Consider the following 24240-nt stretch of genomic DNA (forward strand, 5'->3'; position numbering starts at 1 on the left):
AGAATTTGCTGGTATTTAATTGAATTCATTCTTCCCTCTACCAGTGAAATGTTCCCCGTGCCACTGGCTACAACACAAGCCCAAAGCATAATCGATCCACCCCCATGCTTAACAGTTGGAAAGGTGTTCTTTTCATGAAATTCTTAAATGGTATGATTTCAAAGGGGGTGAAAGGACAGAAAGATCAGGAACGTTTACAAATCTTTGAAGGTGGTGGAACAGGATGAAAAATTTTCTGAGTTTAACTTTTTGTATTGGGGCATAAAGTACGAAATAAAGGAACATATGCTAACTTTTATGAAACACTGTGTAAGCCTTGGTTGAAGAGGTTGAGCATCATACTTTAGGAGATATCAGGATCTGGCAGTGCAGAATAGAGATGATGGGTAAAAGGCAATTATATGGAAAAATTGTTCCCCTTGGAGCAGAGACAATTAAGAGAAAATTTCATTGAGATATTCAAAATCATTTATGGAGAATCTATTTTCAGAGCAAACAAGAAGGGAACATGTGAAAATGTTTTTTGCATAGTGATTTGTTATAATATGGTGGCGATAACTTTCAAAAGGGGTTTGGATAAATATTTGAAGGCAAGGTATCTGCAAGCTAATGGAAAAGGTTGATGAATGGGTCTGTTTGGAGTGTTTTTCAAAGAGCCTGAACTGCTCTGATGAGCAGGATAGTCTCCTTACATGTTGTTTCATTCCCTGATATGTATAAATACGAAAGATTGTTGGAACTGTACTATTATCTTCCCTAAAAGTTCAAATATTTTTCCAACACAAAATGTAATATACTCATAAATTGTCATCAATGAATGGAGGTGTATAACAGAATACTATAACAGAATAGCTGTATAACAATTGAATGATGCTAATGTGTTACATTTGTCAAAACCTCTTTATTGATCTCACTTAATTTCTATATCTTTTGTTAGCAGGGGTGAACAAATATTATATGCTCTTTGCTGACTGGATATGTATGAACCTATATTCTCTGGTTTTTAAAGTAACTTATTCATCTTTGTTTCTGAAATAAATCAGGTATAAATCCAGACAACTGAGTAACAATTAATGCAGAGAAAATAATTGAAAATATTTTGGTTTCAAACATCACGTGTAGAATACTTGATGGAGAATGCAAGGAATATTTGATCATATCAGATTTATTACTGCATATGCCAAATAGTCATATAATTATTCAAGGATGAAAATACCATATTTATTAACAAATCTTAATCTCTTGTATTTTCAAGGCTCCTACTAAATTGCTAGATTGTAAATCTGGCAGCCTGACATCTGCATGGCAGCTCGTGGAAGCCACTATCAACGTGGATATTCGTATCCCAGTAGTATCAACTGCCGAGAATCCGTTTGACAGGAGTTCATTGGTACGTTGCTTATTTAAAATTGCTTTTTATTTTTGTACTGATTTGGACTTCCTGGCTCAAAATGTATGCTTTTGTATTGAACTTCCCTACTATTTCAAACATTTTAACTGCATTTAGTTGAACACTGTAACAAGAAAAGAAAGAAAGTTTTGGTGCGAAATGCAGTGACGTTCAGCAAAGCAGTCACCTGATTTCTTTGTAAAATATTGCCAATTATAAAGGAGGCAATGAATACAATATTTGATAGAAGCCTTCCAAAATGAGTTTAGGAGAGAGTACAGAATTGATGCAAGCCTATTGGAGCTGCTTAAATTATAAGGTCCAAGAATAAATGAAAAGCTAATGCAGGAATAAACCACAATGCTGAGAGATCAATAGTATCTTGGACAAGAAAGCAAGAAGCAGCTTAGATACTGCTTTTTATGACAGAAATAGTAAATGTCATTTGCTTTGGCATAAGCAATGAAAAAGGAATCATGTTATTTTGGGAAGAGTAATGAGCAGTTAAGTAGGTTGAACAGATGAATGTGGAATAGAGTCATAAAGGCAGAAAATATTTTGGTGTTTAAAGGGGCATAGGATTGAGGTGAAGATTAAGTAGAAGGACAGGAAGATGAAAATGTTTAGATGAACGTTGACTAGAAGAGAGAAGTCGAGTCCAAATGTTACTATTAACTTTTATTTAAATTTAACAAGTGAAGGTCCTTGAGCCTCTCAGTGACATGAACCTCATTAGCAATACAATTGAACTCCCATGGCCTGGAATTTCCTGTCATCATTAAGTGGCCATAGCTGTTAGGTCCATACCTAACAGTGAATTTTAACTGCAACAACCAAAACAAAGCTGGCTTCATCATGGTTAAAAAGGCTCTGCACAGCTCAAGGCTTTCTGGCCACGTGGCAGGGCCTGAACAAGCCCAGCCCACAGAGGTACTTTTACAGTCAATTAAGCTATGTCCACAGGCTTCACGATCAAAGCCATTAAACAATTTGAATATCTGTGAAGCCCTCTGACATTCATAAATATCTCAAAACTATTCAAAATTAATTATATTTACAGAAATAATTACATAATTTTACAATGAAAAATTAATAAATATATAGACATTTAAATGCTGGGCAATTGCAGGAAATTTGCATTCTGCTACTCGGAATCAGAATCTGATTTATTATCACTGACATACGATGTGAAATTTGTTGTTTTGTGGCAGCAGTACAGTGCAAAGGCATAAGAATCTATGAATTACAAACATAAATAAATAGTGCAAGAAATAAAAGGAATAATGCGGTAATGTTCTTGGATGCATGGTTTGTTCAGAAATCTGATGACGGAGGGGAAGAAACTGTTCCTCAATCGTTGAGTATGGGTCTACAGGCTCCTATACCTCCTCCCTGATGGTAGTAACGAGAAGAGGGCATGTCTCGGATGGTGACAGTCCTTAATGATGGATGCGATCTTCTTGAGGCACTGCCTCTTGAAGATGTCCTCAATGGTGGGGAGGGTTGTACCCGTGATGGAGCTGGCTGAGTCTGCAACCTTATGCAGCCTCTTGCGATCCTGTGCATTGGAGGCTCCGTACCAGGCTGCGATACAGTCAGTCAGAATGCTCTCCACCATACATTTATAGAAATTCGCAAGAGTCTTTGGTAACGTACCAAATCTCCTCAAATTCCTAACAAAGTAGAGCCGCTGGCATGCCTTCTTTGTAATTGCATCAATGTGTTAGGCCCAGGATAGGTTGTCTGAGATGTTGATGCCTAGGAACTTGAAGCTGCTTAGCCCTTCCACTGCTGACCCCTCAGTGAGGACTGGTGTGTGTTCTCTCCCGACTTCTCCTTTCTGAAGTCCTGGACTCAACGATGAGTCTCGCATTGGAACCCAGCTGGGAAGTTGCTGATGAGCACATCTCAGCAAGTTTGTGAAATTGGCACTTTCAAAACCTGTGGCATTTCTTATGAAAATCCAGTTCAGTGTTTATGGACAGGCAGCCAGAGAAGTAGATGGATAAATCTAAACTATTTTTTTAACATAAAATGAATTAATTTGTGTTTGTGGAGATGACATGCCAGATACTGGTCAAGCCTTGAGATGACAAATATAAGGATCTTGGCAATGGTAAGGTTCAATGTTGAGAGACAATTACTCCAGAGAGAATGGCAACCGAGAAATCAAATGTTTTGGGGAAGAAAAAGTCAAATCCACAAGATGGGTTCCATAAATTGTGTAAAGGCTTCCTGTCAAAGAAGAGTAAGATCTCATCATTGTATTTGTTCTAAATTTATGTAACCTCATTCACTGAGGCACAGTGTCAGGAAATGATTGTAACTCCACAGAGTTAGAAAAATAAAGATTAAGTAGCAAATGAAAGAAATGTGGTTGACCTGCAGACAAAAATCATTAATGTGACACAGCTGTTACTTTATTCCCCTCTGTACAAAACTGAATTGATCAGAGTGGTTTTTTTTGTAAGGAAGTAAACAGAGAAAGCCAATATAATTAAACTCCTGACTTCACATTGTTGTAAATCAAAATGACATGAAAAGGGATCTCAGTTACTGAGTTGCCTTACCTGAAATGCTGCTGACTTGGGAATCTCTTGAGATTTGTGAAGGAAGATCTCTAATCAAAGATAAACCATTCCAAAGGAAGAACTAACAAAGTTGATAACTTAAACTTGTGTTATCAGATGTTTCTGTTTCCTTTTATTCTATTTGCTTATTTATAATTTTTTGAAATTGTGTTGTGCTTTGTTTCCAATAAACCACTGATCAGAAGAATTAGTTCTTTGTACGTAGGTCTTCAAACTTGAAGGCAGATGAAATTTGTATCCAGAAAATTTAATTTCACAGGTAGTATTTCCTCACATAGAAATGTTGAAAGTGCATTTTATTTTCAAAAGTAGCCCAGTCATGTTATTTGAGCACATGTATGATATTGTTTTAGGGAAAAATAGAGAAAGGGAAGATACATATTTAATTGTCCAACAAAGAAAGCAGTTATAGATAAATGATTTGGAAATTTTAATGTGTTTATGGATGTCAATTTATTTCTTACTGTTTTTGCAGTTTGTACAATTATTATTTGGTATTTTCTCTTCCATCATTTCCTCTCCTCAGAAAGGTCTCAATGCCTGGGCAAAACACATGATGCAGAGCAGCTACCTGATAAATGGACATTATAAAGACCCAGAAAGCATAATCAGTGAAGGATCGGTAAGAAAATTCAATAATAATTTTTGTTTTGTTACTTTTAGCTATATGCATGGCTAAGTAGATTGCAATGCTGCCATATTTAAAGTGGTAAATTGGTTTATTATTGTCACATGTACTGAGGTACAGAGAAAAACTTGTCTTGTATACCATTCATACAGATCAATTCAGTACACAGTCCGTTGAGGTAGTACAGGGTAAAGCAATAAAAGAATGCAGAATAAAGTGTTACAGAGAAAGTGCAGTACAGGTAGACATTAGGGTGCAACGTCATGACAAGGTAGGTTGTGAGGTCAAAAGTCCATTTTATCATACTAGGGAACTATTCAGTAGTCTTATAACAACGGGACAGAAGCCGTCCTTGAGCCTGGTGGTACGTGCTTTCAAGCTTTTGTATCTTCTGCCCGATCGGAGAGGGAAGAAGGGAGAATGTCCATGGTGGGTGGGGGTGGCTGCTTTACCGTGGCAGTGAGAAGTGTAGACAAAGGCTGATTTCCGTGACTTCCGTGATGTGCTAAGCTGTGTCCACAACTCTCTGCAGTTTCTTGCGGTCACAGGCAGAACAGTTGCCATACCAAGCCGTGATGCTTTCTATGGTGCATTGATAAAAATCGGTGAGGGTCAAAGGGACATGCCAAAATGAGCTCAACACCTTTTATGCACGCTTTGAAAGGAAGAATAACACTATGCCTGTGCGAATCCCCACAGCATCTGGCGACCCTGTGATCTCTGTCTTGGAGGCCGACGTCAGAACATCCTTCAAGAGGGTGAACCCTCACAAGGCGTCAGGCCCCGGTGGTGTACCTGGCAGGGTACTGAAAACCTGTGCCAGCCAACTGGCTGGAGTGTTCACGGACATCCTCGACCTCTCACTGCTGCAGTCAGAGGTTCCCACCTGTTTCAAAAGGGCATCAATCATACCAGTGCCCAAGAAGAGCAGGGTGAGCTGCCTCAATGACTTATCGCCCGGTAGCACTCACATGTACTGTGATGAAGTGCTTTGAGAAGTTGGTCATGCCTAGAATTAACTCCTGCCTGAGCAAGGACTTGGACCTGCTGCAATTTGCCTACCGCCACAACAGGTCTACAGCAGACGCAATCTCGCTGGCTCTCCACTTGGCTTTGGAGCACCTAGCCAACAGCAAAACATATGTCAGGCTGCTGTTTATTGGTTACAGCTCAGCGTTCAACACCATCATCCCCTCAGTACTAATCAACAAGCTTCAAAACCTGGGCCTCTGTACCTCCCATTGCAACTAGATCCTCGACTTCCTCATCAGGAGACCACAGCTAGTACGTATCAGTAGCAACATTTCCTCCTTGCTGACAATCAACACAGGCGCACCTCAAGAATGCGTGCTTAGCCCACTGCTCTACTCTTTCTACACTTATGACTGTGTGGCTAAGCACAGCTCAAATGCCATCTATAAATTTGCCGATGACACCACTATTGTTGGCAAAATCTCAGATGGCAATGAGGAGGCATACAGGAGTGAGATCGGTTAGTTGAGTGGTGTCACCAGAACAACCTCGCATTCAATGTCAGCAAGACCAAGGAAATGATTGTGGACTTCAGGAAGGGGAAGTCAGGAGAACACACACCAGTTCTCACTGAGGGGTCAGCGGTGGAAAAGGTGAGCAGCTTCAAGTTCCTGGGCATCAGCATCTCAGAGGAACCATCTTGGGCCCAATACATTGATGCAATCACGAAGAGGGCAAGTCAGCAGCTCTACATCGTTAGGAGTTTGAGGAGATTTGGTATGTCACCAAAGACCCTTGCAAATTTCTGCAGATGTACGGTGTAGAGCATTCTGACTGGTTGCCCCCCCCCCCACCATTAATGACATCTTCAAGAGGCAATGCCTCAAGAAGGTGGTATCCATCATTAAGGACCCTCACCAACCCAGACATGCCCTCTTCACGTTACTACCATCGGGGAGGAGGTACAAGAGCTTGAAGACCCAAACTCAACGTTTCAGGAACAGATTATTCCCTTCCGCCATCAGATTTCTGAACAATCCATGAATGCATGAACACTACCTCATTATTCCTCTTTTGCACTATTTATTTATTTTTGTAACTTATAGTAATTTTTTTCTGTCTTGCACTGTACTGCTGCTGCAAAACAACACACTTTACGACATATGTCAGTGATAGTAAACCTGATTCTGATTTCTTTAGCCTCCTGAGGAAGTAGGGGCACTGCTAAGCGTCTTGTCTGTGGTGTCTATGTGGTTGGCTGTTGGTGATGTTCACTCCTAGGAACTTGAAGCTCTCAACCCTCTCGACCTCAGCATCGTTGATGTAGACGTGAGCATGTGCATCGCCCCTCTTCCTAAAGTTGATGACCAGGTCTTTTGTTTTGCTGACATTGAGGGAAAGGTTGTTGTCATGACACCATGTCACTAGGTTCTCTATCTCCTTCCTGTACTCTGACTCATCGTTATTTGAAATAGGGCCCACTATGTTGGTATCATCTGCAAATTTGTAGATGGAGTTAGAGCAGAATCTGGCCACGCAGTTGTAGTATATAGGGAGTAGAATAGGGAGTAGAGTGGGGGGGCGGAGGATGCAGTCTTGTGGGGCACCAGTGTTGAGAATAAATCATGGTGGAGGTATTGCTGCCTATCCTCACTGATTACGGTCTGTTGGTCAGGAAATCAAGGATCCAGTTCCAAAGGGAGGTATTGAATCCCAGGTCTTGGAGTTGGGAGATGAGTTTGCTTGGAATTATAGTATTGAAGGCGGAGCTGTAGTCAATAAACGATAGCCTAATGTGGGTGTCTACTGTCCAGGTGCTCCAGAGATGAGTGTAGGGCCAGAACGATGGCATCCGCCATGGACCCGTTTCAGCGGTAGGCGAATTGCAGTGGGTTGAGGTTGTCTGGGAGGCTGGAGTTGATGTATGCCATGACCAACCTCTCAAGGCTCTTCATGATGGTGGATGTCAGAGCCACCGGATGGTAGTTATTAAGGCACGTTACTTTGTTCTTATATTTTTCTGTAATATGGCAGGATTGAAATAGATTCCATTGATTGTCTCATATTTTTCGTTTGGTTATAATTCATAGTACTACTAAAATGACAGAACTACTCATACATTTTTAAGGACAAAACTATTCATAAAGGATAATGTTATTATGACACATGCATTTAGATGCATGTCATCCATGTTTGTCATTTTTAAAATCTACACTGAAACATTCTTGTTTTGTTTCACAGAAAAAGGAAATCACCTGTGGAAGTCCAGTTCATGTCAGCTCCTGTTAGTTCCATGAGTAACAAATTTTAAAATATTCAATTCTTTGTGTCTAGTCTTAAATATTTTAATATTGATATTAATGTGTTTATAAATTGAAATGTTTAGTGAAGAAATTATATTGATATAATGAATGAAATTTTCAATATATTATTTTTACTCTGTAATGTTTTTGTGCTTTTGAAAAATTCAATTTGTAGATTTAGTGCTTAATAAATGTCAAGGGCAGGTCCTGCCTTACGAGCCTGATTGAATTTTTTGAGGATGTGACTAAACACATCGATGAAGGGAGATCAGTAGATGTGGTGTATATAGATTTCAGCAAGGCGTTTGATAAGGTACCCCATGCGAGGCTTATGGAGAAGGTGAAGAGACATGGGATCCAAGGGGACATTGCAGTGTGGATCCAGAACTGGCTGGCCCACAGTAGGCAAAGAGTGGTTGTTGAAGGGTCGTATTCTGACTGGAGGTCGGTGACCAGTGGTGTACCTCAGGGATCTGTACTGGGACCCTTGCTCTTTGTGATTTTTATAAATGACCTGGATGAGGAAGCGGAGGGGTGGGTTAGTAAGTTTGCGGATGACACGAAGGTTGAGGGGTGTTGTGGATAGTTTGGAGGGCTGTCAAAGGTTATAGAGGGACATAAATAGGATGCAAAGTTGGGCTGAGAAGTGGCAGATGGAGTTCAACCCAGATAAGTGTGAAGTGGTTCATTTTGGTAGGTCAAATATGATGGCAGAATATAGTATTAATGGTAGGACTCTTGGCAGTGTGGAGGATCAGAGGGATCTTGGGGTCCGAGTCCATAGGATGCTCAAAGAGGCTGCACAGGTTGACTCTGTGGTTAAGAAGGCATATGGTGTATTGTCCTTCATCAATCGGGGAATTGAATTTAGGAGCCGAGAGGTATTGTTGCAGCTACATAGGTCCCTGGTCAGACCCCACTTGGAGTACTGTGCTCAGTTCTGGTCACCTCACTACAGGAAGGATGTGGAAGCCATAGAAAGGGTGCAGAGGAGATTTACAAGGATGTTGCCTGGAATGCAGAGCATGCCTTATGAAAGCAGATTGAGGGAACTCGGCTTTTCTCCTTAGAGCGACGGAGGATGAGAGGGGACCTGATAGAGATGATGAGAAGTATTGACAGAGGTTCTCCCCCAGGGCTGAAATGGTGGCCACAAGAGGACATAGGTTTAAGGTGCTGGGGAGTAGGTATAGAAGAGATGTCACGGGTAAGTTTTTTACTCAGAGAGTGGTGAGTGCGTGGAATGGGCTGCCGGCAATGGTGGTGGAGGCGGATACGATAGGGTCTTTTAAGAGACTGTTGGATAGATACATGGAGCTGAGAAAAATAGAGAGCTATGGGTAAGCCTAGTAATTTCTAGGGTAGGGACATGTTCGGCACAGCTTTGTGGGCTGAAGGGCCTGAATTGTGCTGTAGTTTTTCTATGTTTCTAAATAAGAGATTTTATCACTTCCCATTACACACAAATGCTTGCAGGGTATAATAGACAATGAAAGTTTTATGTATTGAAAAACTGCAGGTATAATTAATATTATTAAATTATTTTTCATAATTATGAAAAGATTCAACTTAAAGTTAAAAACAAAGAAAGAAAGGAACTGCTATCATATGTATATGAAATAACAGCAAACTATTGGAAACCCACCAAATTAGCATCTTTAGAGAGAAAAAGACGTTGGATATCTTGGCTTGCATAAGGCAATGGATTTTTAACAAAAAGTTGAAGTATCTCTGGTTAATTTACTCCCATAATTTTTTAATCTGCTGCCATGTTTACTGGGCCCAGATTAATCAAGTTGGTGTTTCATTATAAATATGTGGATCAGAGTCTTGTGATGTAATCAGAAGAGTTGAGCAATTTCAGTGGACAACTGGATAGACTATGTTCTGAACAGTGACGAGGAAGGCACTCCAAAAAATTATTATGAAATATTTTTTGTGGAATAGCAACGAACAAGAATGGTCCTCTGAGTTCCAAGTTTCATGATTCTCTGGGCTCCCTCTTAAAATTGTAGTTGTTCCCCTTTCCCTTCCACCTGCCTCCCTGACATACAGGTCACCATAAGCCTGCACAATATTGCAGTAGCCTGAAGGCAGCAAACTTTAAGAGAAAGCCTTTAAGGAGATGTGGTAATGAAGCCCAGCTCTCACAATGAAATGTAACAGCAATAGTGGACAGCCCAGCACAATCCAGCTGAATAGCAATCCAAGTGTTAATCTGTTTTTGCTTACAGGATGTTTGATGAACAATACTGTCCACACCTCTTTCTATTCATGTTGACTGATCTCCTGAGTGTTTATGTACTTTGATTTTTTTTAATGTATGTCATTGCAGTTAAATTATTTTTTTAATCCTTCAATCTTCTGCTTTTAAGGTTCCTACCTCTCTGGACGAGACTTCAGCTGTTATAGAAAGCTGTGGCAGCTCTCTTTCTGTGAAGGGTACTGTGCGCTCTAGAGCTTATCTCCATGGTAGTAAAATAAAAGTGAAAGATGCCATCCAGGTATGATTTCTTTTTGAGCAAAGTGATTAAAAGTTTTTCATCCAAACTGAAATACAACAATGTGAAATATAAATCCAAGAAACAAAGATTAAAAAATAAACAGGAAAGAATAAACTCTTTTCTGAGTGGCAGACAGTGATGAACTTCAAATTCTGAGCTCCACATATACTTCCCATTCTATCATCTTTGTAAATCACAGTTTTATGGTTTGTAAAATCTAAGCAATTGTAGTTTACTGCATAGAAAGAGACAGAACTGAGGAGAACTCCCCATTAGATATGAACACCAGTCTTTTTAAATGCATCTACTTTAACATTTTCCCGGCAACGTGCAGTGCTTAATGAGGAGCTAATTTTAAGTGCAGTTCCTAAATAAGCGAGATGTGTTTTTGAAATGTTAATATTTAGATAAGTATCTCACTATAAAGTTCTTTTGAGCCAACATGAGCACATAAGAAGCATCATGTTCAGAGAGGTTGTCACCAAGGGGATTATTGATCAGATGAGGTGCTCTTCCTTTCCCAAATATCAGAGTGAAACTCTTCTGTCAGCAAATTCACAGTTTCAGTTCAATTTGATGGCCATGGTTGGATTCAAAACATAACCAATGGAATGACATTCCAGACTAGGTGTACATGTGCCTTTCCATTAAGATTGACAGGGCTGAGGTACATTCCTTGAGGAGTAAATATAACGGAAGGGTGTGAACTCAGCAGATTGGATTATATTGGCTCAGGTCCTGTGTAAGTTGTGCATCCTAAAAATATCAGATATGAAATCTGCATCTCAACCTCAATGGGGCTTTAGTGTCTACCATTTCAATGGCATTATTTGATAGACATGCAAAAAATACTAAAGATTATTTTAAGGCATGATTCAATATCAGCAATGGATTTTATTTCTTCCTTTACTAAAACATAGGTATTCTAAAAGTTTTTTTACATGATCTCTGTTCATAATTTTATTCTCTAGTTTTCAATCAAATATCTAATTTCATTTATATTCCCACATCAAAATATTCACACTTTACTATTAATGAGTTCAGAGGAGGAGGACTGAGACAACGGTTCTTTTGTGATGTGATGCTTATCATTCAATTATTTTATTGCTAAGCACAGGATGACATGTAATTAATGTAAAATAGTGTACTTTTAATACCAGTTAAAATAATAGCTAATCAAAGCAAATACAATTTTTCCCTCAGTCACTAAAAAGAGATGTGCTGAACACTGTGTTTGTCCGCTGTGAAATGGTATTTGAGGATCAAATTTTAAACAGAAATCCTGGTAAGTAACTGGTCAGCCATTGATTCACTCAACTGTGCGGTAGTAATGAAAGTATTATTGCCAATTAAATGCAGTACATGATAAAACACAGCAGACAATGACTTCACCTAACAACTATACTTCTTTATTCAGCGTGAATGATTCAAACAACTTAAAGATTCACCACGTAGTTTAAAACAAGACTCATTAGGTCTTTAGTTTCTCAGCCCTTTTAGTTACACACCTCTTCTATTTACTTTCACAACTTTCAAAGCCCACTACTTGTTTTCAGATATTACCTGCTCTAGATGAACTGGCTGAGGTTTCATCTTGGCGAGGAGTTCTCTGAGTCCCTGACTCAGGGTCTTCTTCATTGGTTGGTCTCCAGAGTCACTGCTGCAGGTCATCTCGTAAGGCAATTTTTTATACATTTCTTCGCATACCTACCAAGTATTTCTTAGTTCTTTATTGCCATTTACACAGCTGCAATTCCAATCCATATCCATATTTGTATATGTTTCCTTAACTTCAGATTCCTGCTGGCGCCATGCCACAATTACTTCAACCATTTGGTTCCTTAATTATCAGAATGTTTGTTTGTGCTTTTTGTAATATATTAAATTGCTTCTTGCCACAATTACGTGAACCAGTTGTTTGATCTGTCCTCTGGATAGCTCACAGTGGGATTTTACAATAGGATAGTCCACAGGGCTGTAAAGCTGTCTCAGCTATACTGACCAGGTGTCAATTACATGACCTCCTTTCATTGTGCTGCTTTGTTCTGTGATTCCGAACATCTCCTCCTAGCTGTCACAGTGTTCTCCCAGAGCTTGATGGGATACCCAACCTCGATCTACTACAGTATTAGATTTTATCCATTTATTTTAATGTCTGCGCCAGACCAAGTATTCATGTATATGTTGAGCAGTTGAGATTTTACCATTTGCTTAATATTAATGTCAACAGATAATAATGGATTATAACAACACCTCAAGAGCAACGTAATTAATAGTACCACACACTATTTTTCATGATGAGTTATGGTGCCCTTGATCTTTTAGCACTCACTTTCGACCGAGTACTCATTTAAACTTATTGTTGTCCATTATTTATTGATTAACTTGAAGGTGGGGCCCTAGAAGTGCTAAACATTCCTTATGGTAGTGATAGAGTTTTGTTCCCTGCCACCACAGTTCAGTTCTGCTAGCTTCAGTTAGATCCTAAAAAGTATAATGCTATTTTATAGACAGTTTTGCAGTGTGACAATGTCTTTTTCAGAGGTGAGCTACTGATGCAAGAAGGGCCTCATGCACTTATGAACCAAAATTAAGCAACTTCCTTTATGCATTCTGGATCAGACAGATAAGAAATGTCCCATCTGAGAGATTGCAGAGAGGAGAAGGGCCTGATCTGGACAGTGTTGGGGTGCGTTTGGCCACCTGAGGATCTAGGTCTAGGGACTGTAGGGTAAGCTTTGTGAAGGAAATGGAGTATGGGAGGAAGGGGAAGAAATGGGTTAGGACCTGGGGTGTCAGGTTGAGTCCAGTTGTCCACTGGTGAATTAGGTCCTGAGCTGCAGGAAGGGGTGAGTGTTGACCAATAGATGAATCAGGGCTTGGGGGGAGGGGAAAGGATTGGGTTGGCCAGCATGAGATCAGCAATTTCTGTGGGGTGGTTATCAAGGTCATCCAGGAGTTTGGGGATATGGTAATTAGAGGATTAAAACTGAAAAGCAGATCAAACAGCATCCATAGAGAGAAAAATAGCCAACATTTCAGGTTGATGACCTTCCATCAGAACTGGGAACAGTGAAAGGTAACAAACGAGAAAGAGGAGAGGGAAGGAGAGAAAGGGTCTGCGGTAGGGTGGAAGTCTAGAGATTAAATGATGGTACAAGTTGAATACCAACAGCTGCATTTAAAATTGTGCACCTTCAGGTTCAGTGTATTTGGGCAGCATAGTGGTGCAACAGTTAGGTTGCTGGAGCTGTGAGGCAGCAGCACTGAGCTCGATCCCAACCTCTGATCCTGTCTGTGTGGAGTTTGCTTGTTCTCTTTTTGACCACATGGGATTCCCCTGTGTTCTAGTTTCCTCCTATATTGAAAAGACATGCAGGTTGATAGGTTAATCAGCTACTGGAAATAGCCCTGCTGGAAATAGGTGGATGCCATGGAGGAGTTGATGGTACTTGAGAGAATACAGGTGACAGTAAACTCAGTTAATCTAGCTTCTGCACCATTTGGAAATCCTAATGGTTCAGAATCTGGCTCACCAGGTAATGTTTGGCAGCCTCCCCTTCTGAATTGCTGGTGCTCCAAATTCCACACTCCTTTTCACTCACAAAGGCCCCAGTTACCCACCCCCACACCCCCCACCCACTCCTCGGGCCGTAGTTTCCACGCCCCTTCCTGTCTCACGGGAACCCTGGTTCACGTGCTCCCTTCCACTCACTGGCATTCCAGTTCTCACGTTCCTTCCAGACTCACTGGGACCCCACTTGCTGCACTCTCTTCCACCCACTGTGATCCCAGATTCCATGCTTACAATCAACTCTCTGGGGCTCAGTTTCTTGGGCTTTCTTCAAATTGACCAGGCCCCCATTTTCTGCAATGCATTTAACCTTAATGCATTCACTGGGAAATTTATTATAATACAGTGTAACATCTAAATATGTGTTAATGTATTAAAATGAATAACATTCAATTGTCCTCATCCTATCACTGCAATTTTTGGTTTACCAAGGATAGAATCTGGCCATCTATCTGCCTCTGCTAACTGTATGATTGCCTTTGTTACATTAATGGCCAAATGATCCATTTTGCTTAAATGGAAGGATCCAATACCCCCTACTACTTTTCAATGGCAGGACCCTTAACAGCATTGATATACAGAGGGATCTTGGAGTCCAAGTCCATACTTGCCTGAAAGTGGCAACACAAGCAGATAGAATGGTAAAGAAGCCATATGGCATGCTTGCCTTCAGCAAGTCATGATGCAATTTTTAAAACTTTGGGTCGGCCTCACTAGGAGTTTTGTGTGCAGTTCTGCTCACGCCATTACAGGAAGGATGTGGAGGCTTTGGAAAGGGTGCAGAAGAGATTTACCAGGCTGCTGCCTGGATTAGAGGGTATGAGCTATCAGGAGAAGTTGGAAAAACTTGGATTGTTTTTTCTGGAGCGTTGGAGGCTAAGGGAGACCTGATAGAACTCTATAAAATTGTGGTCGGTATAGATAGGGTAGACAGCCAGAATCCATAAGACTCTCATATATGTCATGCCTTATTAACTTGATTGAGTTTTTTTGAGGAGGTGCTGAAGGTGATTGATGAAGGTGGAGCTGTGGATGTTGTCCACATCGATTTTAGTAAGGTATCTGACAAGTCCCTCATTGGAGGCTCATCCTGAAGATTAAAATGCATGAGATTCACGGTGACTTGGCTGTTTGGATTCAGAATTAGCTTGCCCATTAGAAGACATTAGAAGGGTAGTGGTCAATGGGACTTATTCTGGCTGGAGGTCTGTGACTAGTGGTGTTTCCACAGGGATCTATACTGGACCTCTATTGTTTGTGATGTATATAAATGACTTGGATGAAACGTGGATGGGTGGGTTAGTAAGTTTGCAACAATATGAAAAATGGTGGTGTTGTGGATAGTGTAGAAGGTTGCCAAAGGATACAGCGGGATATAGATCAGTTACAAATGTGGGTGGAGAAATAGCAGATGGAGTTTAATCTGAGCAAATGTGAGGTGTTGCACTTCGGGAGATCAAATGTAAATGGCAGTACACTGTTAATGGCAAGACCCTTAACAGTGTTGATGTAAAGAGGAATCTGCGTCCAAGTCCATAGCTCCATAGAAAGTGGCTGCACAGGTTGATAGGGTGGTAAAGAAGGCATATGGCATGCTTGCCTTTATTAGTCGAGGCATTGAATTCAAGAGTCGGGAAGTTATATTGCAGCTTTAAGATAAGATATTTATTTATTAGTCACATGTACATCGAAACACACAGTGAAATGCATCTTTTGCGTAGAGTGTTCTGGGGCAGCCCGCAAGTGTCACCGCGCTTCCGGCGCCAACATAGCACACCCACAACTTCCTAACTCGTACGTCTTTGGAATGTGGGAGGAAACTGGAGCACCAGGAGGAAACCCACACAGACTCAGAGAGAACGTACAAACTCCTTACAGATAGTGGCGGGAATTGAACCCAGGTTGCTGGCACTCTAATAGTTAGCTTTATAAAAACTCTGGTTAGGCCACATTTAGAGTATTGCATTCAGTTCTGGTCACCTCATTATAAGAAGGATGTGGAAGCTTTAGAGAGAGTGCAGAAGATGTTTACCAGGATGCTGCCTGATTAGAGGACATGTGCTATAAGGAGAGATTGGACAAACTTGGGTTGCTTTCTGTGGAGCAGAGGAAGCTGAGGGAGACCTGATAATGTTTATAAGATTATGAGAGGTATGGATAGAGTTGACAGCCAGTATCTTTTTCCCAGGGTCAAAATGTCTAGTATTTAAGAAGAGAGGGGTAAGTTCAAAGGAGATGTCTGAGGCAACTTTTTACACAGAGAGCGGTGGATGCCTGGAATATGTTGTCGGGGTGGTGGTGGAGGCAAATATGATAGAGGTGTTTAAGAAGCTCTCAGGGACATGTTTGTGCAGAGAAAAGAGGGATATGGACATGGTGTAGGCAGAAGGGATTAGTTTAGTTTGGCATTTAATTACTAGTTTAATTAGTTCAACACAACATAGTGGGCTGAAGGGCTTGTTCCTGTGCTGTAGTGTTCTATGTTCTACATAGGAGCAGAATTAGGCCATTTGGCCCATTGAGTCTGCTTCATTATTCAATCATGGCTGATTTTTTTTTCCCTCAACCTCATTCTCCTGACTTCTCCCCGTAACCTTTAACACCCTTACCAGTCAAGAACCTAGCAATCTCTGCCTTAAATACACCCAATGATTTAGCCTCTACAGCCCTCTGTGGCAATAAATTCCACAGGTTTGCCACCCTCTGGCTGAAGAAGTTCCTCCTCATCTCAGTTCTACAGGGGCGTCCTTTATTCCGAGGTTGTGCCTCAGATCCTAGACTCTTTTACTAATGGAAACATCTTCACATCCACTCAGGGTAGAAATATTGAATACTAAAGGGCGTAGTTTAAGGTGAGAGGGGAAAAAATTTAAAACGGGATGTGTGTACAAGGGATACACGGGGTGGTAGGTGCCTTGAACGTGCTGCCTGGGATGGTGGTGGTGGAAGCAGATACGACAGTGGTGTTCAAGAGGCTTTTAGATAGCACACAAATATTCAGGGAATGGAGGAACATGCATCATGTGCAGGCAGAAGGGATTAGGTTAATTTGGCATCATGCTCGGCACAGGGTCCTGTTCCTGTGCTGGACTGTTCTATGTTCTAAATGTTAGCTAGGTTACTGGAAGAAACCTTGTCCGTTTTGTGGGGAGTTGGAGGGGGGGTGATGGAGATGGTCCTTTGATCTAGTGCTTCACGTGAAAGATGCACATCTGACTCTGCTGTATTTCCTTAGTTTGGCACTATAACGTCAGTCTAAATTACATGCCGAAGTCTGTGAAATGTGTTTTGACCCCATGACCTTGCTGAAGTGGCAAAAAATATAGCACTGAGCCATAGCTGACAGGTTATGGTTTTCATTTCGTTTTCCGCTCATTCTCACTCTTCATTTTTTTTCCCTTTTTCCTTTCAGTACACAGTTTTTTCTCTCACTCTCCCTGGATTGTACTGGCAGTTTTGTCTTGTTACCTGTTTTGCTGGACTGCCCACTCGCTCTCTGTCCTGAACACCTGTCTTTCGTGCCTACCCCCCCTATTATATGTCAAATTCCTTTCTCAATTATGTTTATGTGATATTTATTAGCATGAGTTAATGAAACTGAAGTGATTTAGCAGAGATTTATTAAAACTGATGAATTATGGTAATCTGAATTGGGGGAAAAAAGCAATTTCCTCTGCTTTGGGAGCCACATGAAAATCTGGATGAAGGGTCTTGACCCAAAACACTGACAGTCCATTTCCCTCCATAGATGCTGCCTGATGGCTGAATTCCTCTTGTGCTTTTTGTGAATTTCCTCTGTTTGTTCAGTCTTTCAAAAATGCCAAGCAGCACCAACTATATTATGTATTTGATTTCATTAGTTTTAAATATTTTCTGAGGTGAGACAATGTTGCACAATTGCCTTATCTAAATGTTAATTCCATGTTCTGTTTTTCAGCAGATGCTGGTGATTTTTTAAGCCACAAAGCTCCACATAGAGTGTTTGCCTCAGTCCTGCCTTCCGGTGTTGCTTTTTGTGATTATGGCTTTTCAAATGAGGGAAGTAAGGACCTGGAAGATCGTTATAAAGAGTTGTTGGATTATGATCTGCATCCAGCACAATTGGATAGGACTGAAGAAGTCATGTTGGGTAAGTTGTACAAAAAGATTGTGGATGGTTTTCCTGCAAATCTACAGATATATTGTGAACTCTGGTTATAACAGTATAGTTACTTGCAATTATATTGTTGCACATAATTGCAATAAAAAGACTGGTTAATATCCTGAAATAAATTTTCATTCAACCATACATTTTGAGTTTGTTGACCTTTCGAAAAACTTTTGGAGATATTACTTCATCTGAAGCTTAATTGAGGATAATGTGTGTGGATTGAAGCTGGAAATGATTAAATGACTCAGTTCTTTGTGGGTAGTTTAGATGATTTTTATGCATGTTGCCACAAATTTATCATTTTATGAAAGCATCCAATGACATTTTTAAAATGCTGTTGGAGATATGTCATCTTCTAGCAGTTTGTCCAGATCAAGTGTAGATGCAGGGTCAGTTAAGAACTGCAGCAAGGAAAAATTGAGGTGATTTCCCAAGTGCATGCATTGCTGCAGTAATGATAGAGTTATGTTTAAACATGCATCTATTCAAGAACCACATCTATTTGCTGGGATTGAGGTAACTAAGGAATAAACCTTGGTCAACCAAATAGGAGCCTATTTTGGAAGTGAAAGTTAAAGAAGTGAGCTCTGAAGTTAAAACCAAAAGGTTAGAAAAGCAATCTATAAGCTCAAAGGAAGTAAAGCTGACAGGCAATAAAGATGTATGGCAGTAGATGGAGTTGAAAAAAAGCAGTGGAATTTTTGGAAATAATTCTTGCAGAATAATTGAAGTATTTTGGGAAGGAGCAAAATGTCAAGGTTTCTTTGGAAATTGACTAAATGGCCTCCCTTATCCATATTTATTTTTGGTATCCAATGTCCTGTGCTGTACAGGTTTTAGATTTCTGTCAAACAGATCACGGCTCATTGATATATTCTGATTGAAGGTCAAGCCATGAATTGATCCTTTGATGGAAGCAATATCTTTTGGCAAACTGATAGTTATTTATACTTTAGACATGAACTATATATATCTTGATTTACTTGAACAGATTTGGTCTTTTGGCTACCTTGTCCTGTCTTTGTCTGTAAGTTTCTTTGAGGCTTAGTCTAATTTGCTCAGGTAGTGATTTAGAGTCCTAGAGCAATACAGCATGAATACAGCCCTGTCACAAACCAGCAACAAAAGAAACACACTGAGCATGATTCAGTGTTAAAAACTATTTTATTAATCACTACTTATGATAATACGTAAAATAAAAGTTAAAAAAAATGTTAGTATGTTAGAATTCAAGAATGTTAAACCTCGAACGTTAACCCCAAAACTAAACTCGTCGTGTGTGTGTGTGTGTGACAAAGTCCAAAACTCCCAGTTCCTGAATGGTTCTTAAAGTTCAGTACCGCAAGCATAAGGTGAACATGAGCAAGGGCTTCTTCAACAACCACCGTTGTCTGAAGATAAGATGTAGATGTAGAAAAACATAGAGAGAGTACATACGAAATCCAAATGTTCCAGGATGGAACCCAAACGACACTTCAGTGTTTACTCGGTAGTGACTTCCTCACCCCGAAAAGCATCCGAACCGTGGTCGTCCACACACAAATACCTGTTTCCTTCTACAGGTCAGCAACAAAGTGAACTCCACCGGATTACTTCCAACTTCCATACATGGATTTCAGTGGCAAACACAGTTATTGTTTCTCATCCATCGATAGAGAAAACAAGCAGGCTGGTGTCTCTCTCCCTTCTCTCTCTCTCTCCTTCTTCTTCTTCTGACTTCTTCACAACGTCATTACGTCCTTTATCTTCTATTGACGTAAGCACGCCCCACACACACATACACACACACTCTCTATCTTAAAGGGGACTTTCACTGAGTCCGTAACACCTCCCACCTAAAAAAAAATTTTCCCAAGAAAATTTTAAACCGCGCATACAGTTAGTAATGTTAATAATTATCATTCTACACAACTACAGACTATCAGATTAGTACAGATACATGTTCCATTTAACATCGGGAAAGACAATCAGCAATCACATTATCTTTGCCTTTAATGTGAGTTATCATGAGATCAAACTCTTGCAAAATTAAACTCCAGTTTAACAGCCTTCTGTTCTTGTTTTTGACTCGGCTCAGAAACACCAATGGGTTATGATCTGTATACACAGTCAATGGTTTCTGAGCGGTGCAAAACATATACATTGAAATGTTGCAAGGCTAAAACAAGCGACAGTAATTCTTCTCTATGGTGGAATAATTCTTTTGATGCTCATTAAATTTCTTTGAAAAGTAAGCTACAGGATGGTCAATATCATCAAGGTCACCCTTCTGCAACAACACAGCTCCTGCAGCTTCATCACTGGCATCTACTGCTAATGAAAATGGCTTTTCAAAGTCAGGTGTTTTGAGCACAGGAATGGTAGCATAAATGGCTTCAGCTTCTCAAATGCTTCTTGACAAGAATCTGTCCAAACAAACTTTACTCCCTTCTTCAGAAGATTACTTAGGGGAAGAGCAATATCAGCAAAATTTTTACAAAATTTTCGATAATAGTCCAACCATTCCCAAAAATCTTCTAACAGTCCTCGTACCTGTGGGAATAGGGAACTCAGATATTGCTTGAACTTTTGCCTGAACAGGAGCTTGCTTGCCTTGACCTACAACATAACCAAGATACGTCACAGTGGCATGGCCAAATTCACTTTTAGCCAGTTAACTGTAAGGTTAGCCTTGTAAAGTCTTTCAAACAACCTTTCTAACGCAGAGATGTGATCTTCCCAAGTATCATTCCCAGTCACTAAGTCGTCAATGTAGGCATCTGTATGTTTTAACCCATGAATCACTGAATTGATCATTCTTTGAAATGTTGCCGGAGCATTTTTCATTCCAAATGACAAAACATTGTATTCATACAATCCAGAAGGGGTTACAAAGGCTGAAATTTCCCTTCCTCTATCTGTTAATGGAACACACCAGTACCCTTTTAATAGGTCAATCTTTGTAAGAAATTTTGCCTTTCCCACTCTGTCTATGCAATCATCCACCCTAGGAATAGGGTAAGCATCTGACTTTGTTACAGCATTCACTTTCCTGTAATCTGTGCAAAAATCTAACAGTTCCATCAGGTTTAGGTACAATAACACAGGCGGCGAACTCCAATTTGAACTAGAATGTCTAATAATATCATTTTCCAACATGTATTTTATTTCCTGATCAACAAGTTTACTTTTTTCCACATTCATTCGATATGGGTGTTGTTTGATTGGTTTTGCATCCCCAACATCAACATCATGGGTAATTATCGATGTTCTGTTTGGAACATCTGGGAACAGAATTTTTAAATTTTAAAATTAATTCTCTCATCTGTTGTTTTTGTGAAACTTGTAAATGGTCCAACTTCGTTTCAAGGTTCTCCAGGATATTTTGGTTTTTAGTTTCGATGGAACAATATTTGGTCTAAATGGCCTTCCTCAACATCAACATCAGGCATTCTAGAAACAACCTTTATACCATCCACCAAGGCCACAACTGAATCCCTCTCATAATAAGGTTTTAGCATGTTTACATGACAGAGTTGTGTTTTCTTGCATCTATCTGGTGTTTTGATTATATATGTTAGATCAGTCACTCGAGATTCAATAACATAGGGTCCAGAAAAACGAGCTTGCAAGGGATTATTTTGGCTAGGGAAAAATACCAACACCTTTTGCCCCACTGCGAATGTCCTAGGCCGAGCACGTCTATCAAAATATGTCTTCATTCTTATCTGGCTTGTTTTCAAATTCTCTCTCGCTAGCTGGCAGACTCTCTCCAACCGAGTTTAAATTTTTGGACATAGTCCAACAGACTCAAAGTGAACTTCCTCATTAACCCATTGCTCTCTCAACAACTCCAAAGGTCCTCTCACCCTATGTCCAAACACAAGCTCAAACGGACTAAATCCTATTGACTCCTGGATCGATTCTCTAACGGCAAACAAAAGTAAATGGATACCTTCGTCCCAATCCTTGGTGTTTTCAAAGCAATAAGTCTTCAGCATATTTTTGAGAGTAGAATGAAATCTCTCCAGAGCTCCTTGAGATTCTGGGTGATATGCAGATGATACAATCTGCTTTGCTCCCAGCTCATAGACTAGTTGCTGAAAAAAATTTGACATAAAATTACTACCTTGATCAGATTGGATTTCTTTTGGCAAACCAAACAAGGTAAAAAATTTTACAAGAGCCTTTGACACCGTCTTGGCCTTAATATTTCTAAGGGGTATTGCCTCTGGAAATCTAGAAGTGGCACACATGATGGTTAACAAATACTGATTTCCAGTCTTAGACTTTGGTAATGGACCAACACAGTCCACAATCACCTTCGAAAAGGGTTCACCAAAAGCAGGAATTGGTTTCAAAGGAACCACAGGGGGTTTTTGATTTGGTTTACCTACCATCTGACATGTGTGGCAGGTTCGACAAAACATCACCACATTTTCTCAAACCAGGCCAATAGAATTGTTTCAAGATCTTCCCTACAGTTTTATTCACACCAAAATGACCACCCAAAGGCATACTATGGGCCAGGTTTAAAATCTCATCCCTATAAACTTTTGGAACAACAACCTGATGAATAACTTCCCATTCCTCAGTAACAGGAACATGAGGAGGTCTCCATTTCCTCATTAACACTCCATTTTTGACATAGTATCCAGTTGGCACTTTTTCAATCTCCTCACATGAGAGTGCTTTTTCTTTCAATTCTGTCAACTCAGAGTCCTTTGTCTGTTCCACCATAAAATCCTTCCTTGACAAAGACAAATCTTTAAATTCAGGCTCACTATAAGGATGTTGATCCTCCAGTGAAGACAGAAAAGTCTCAGATAAGGCATCATAATTTTCTTCCTGTTTAGGACTGTCACAAGGAACTACATCAGACTGCACCGGACTGTGTGTCTTGGCTAATTCTCTAGCTCTAGCTCGAGTCACCGCACATGATGGGTAAACATCTGGATCATCCTCAGACTCATCAATCCTTGGTTTGGTTGTTAACCGTACCACAGGAACAATTTCTCCATCTGCAAGGTCATTTCCCAATAACAAAGAAACTCCTTCCACTGGCAAACTAGGTCTTATCCCTATCTTGACTGGTCCTTCTACGAACTTTGACTTTAAAATCACCCGGTGTAAAGGGACAGACATGGTCTCACCTGTAACGCCTCGTACTAGATTTACTTCACCAGTGTCACTTTCTTCACCAAAATTTAAAACACTGTCCAGCAAGAGAGATTGACTAGCCCCAGTATCTCTAAGAATTTTCACTGGCACCTGGGGTGACTCATCATTCAGTGAAACAAAACCCTCTGATACATACAAACGGAATTCTTTTCTCACCTCCTCCAACTTTTCCGCTTTTCCCTCTTGCAAGGACTGATCTTTAACAGCATCTCCTAAACCTTTTTGATTTTTAATTGCCTGAAAGCAAGCATTGGGCCCAGCTTCCTTCTTTTTCTTCAAAAGGGCACAATTAGATATCACGTGGCCAGGTTTCCTACAGTAATACCAAGTACGCTCAACAGGTTTCTCCAGCCCTGGCTTCTTTTCATCTTTTCCTTTTTGATTACCTCCCAATTTAATCTCTGGTTTACCTGGATTGTCTTTGTAACTCTTTTGAAAGGTTTTAGGTTGTCCCCATTTGGATTTATGGGTTAAAGCATAATCATCTGCCAACCTAGCAGTTTCTTGTAAAGTTTCCACTGCCTTTTCATTTAAATATGTTGTTAATTCAGCTGGAACACATCTTTTAAAGTCTTCCACTAGTATCAATTCTGTCAATTTATCATAATCCCCATCTACATTTTTAGCCATGTACCATCGTTCAAAACATATTCTCTTTCCATTGGCAAATTCCATATAAGTCTGATCTACAGATTTCCTCAAATCTCTGAATTTTTGTCTATAAGCCTCAGGGACCAATTCATAGGCCTTCAATATAGCTTGTTTTACCTTGGTATAATCAACTGCATCCTCAGCAGACAAAGCAGAATAAGCTTTTTGAGCTTTACCTTTAATCACACTCTGTACCATAAGAGCCCATCCTTTCCTTGGCCAGTTTGAACTCACAGCAACCTTTTCAAAATGTTGGAAATACTGATCAACCTGATCTTCTTCAAACGGAGGGACTAATCGAACCTCCCTGCTGGCTG

The 24240-nt window shown here is 40.1% G+C and overlaps 2 protein-coding genes across 2 annotated transcripts in view; both read left to right on the top strand.

The window, feature by feature from the left end:
- The window catches only part of LOC127567739 (protein odr-4 homolog), a 37086-nt gene extending 32426 nt beyond the window's left edge, over positions 1-4660 (top strand). Inside the window, exons 8-9 of the mRNA XM_052010723.1 lie at positions 1256-1390; positions 4508-4660. Coding sequence (XP_051866683.1) covers positions 1256-1390; positions 4508-4660 — 288 coding nt within the window. The remainder of the gene's footprint in view (positions 1-1255; positions 1391-4507) is intronic.
- Positions 4661-4872: 212 nt separating this feature from the next.
- Positions 4873-24240, top strand: part of LOC127567742 (protein odr-4 homolog) — a 45199-nt gene continuing 25831 nt past the window's right edge. Inside the window, exons 1-5 of the mRNA XM_052010727.1 lie at positions 4873-4880; positions 7823-7865; positions 10260-10388; positions 11592-11673; positions 17900-18091. Coding sequence (XP_051866687.1) covers positions 4873-4880; positions 7823-7865; positions 10260-10388; positions 11592-11673; positions 17900-18091 — 454 coding nt within the window. The remainder of the gene's footprint in view (positions 4881-7822; positions 7866-10259; positions 10389-11591; positions 11674-17899; positions 18092-24240) is intronic.

This window comes from Pristis pectinata, chromosome 3, assembly GCF_009764475.1.
Source record: "Pristis pectinata isolate sPriPec2 chromosome 3, sPriPec2.1.pri, whole genome shotgun sequence".
Classification (NCBI taxonomy): Eukaryota; Metazoa; Chordata; class Chondrichthyes; order Rhinopristiformes; family Pristidae; genus Pristis; species Pristis pectinata.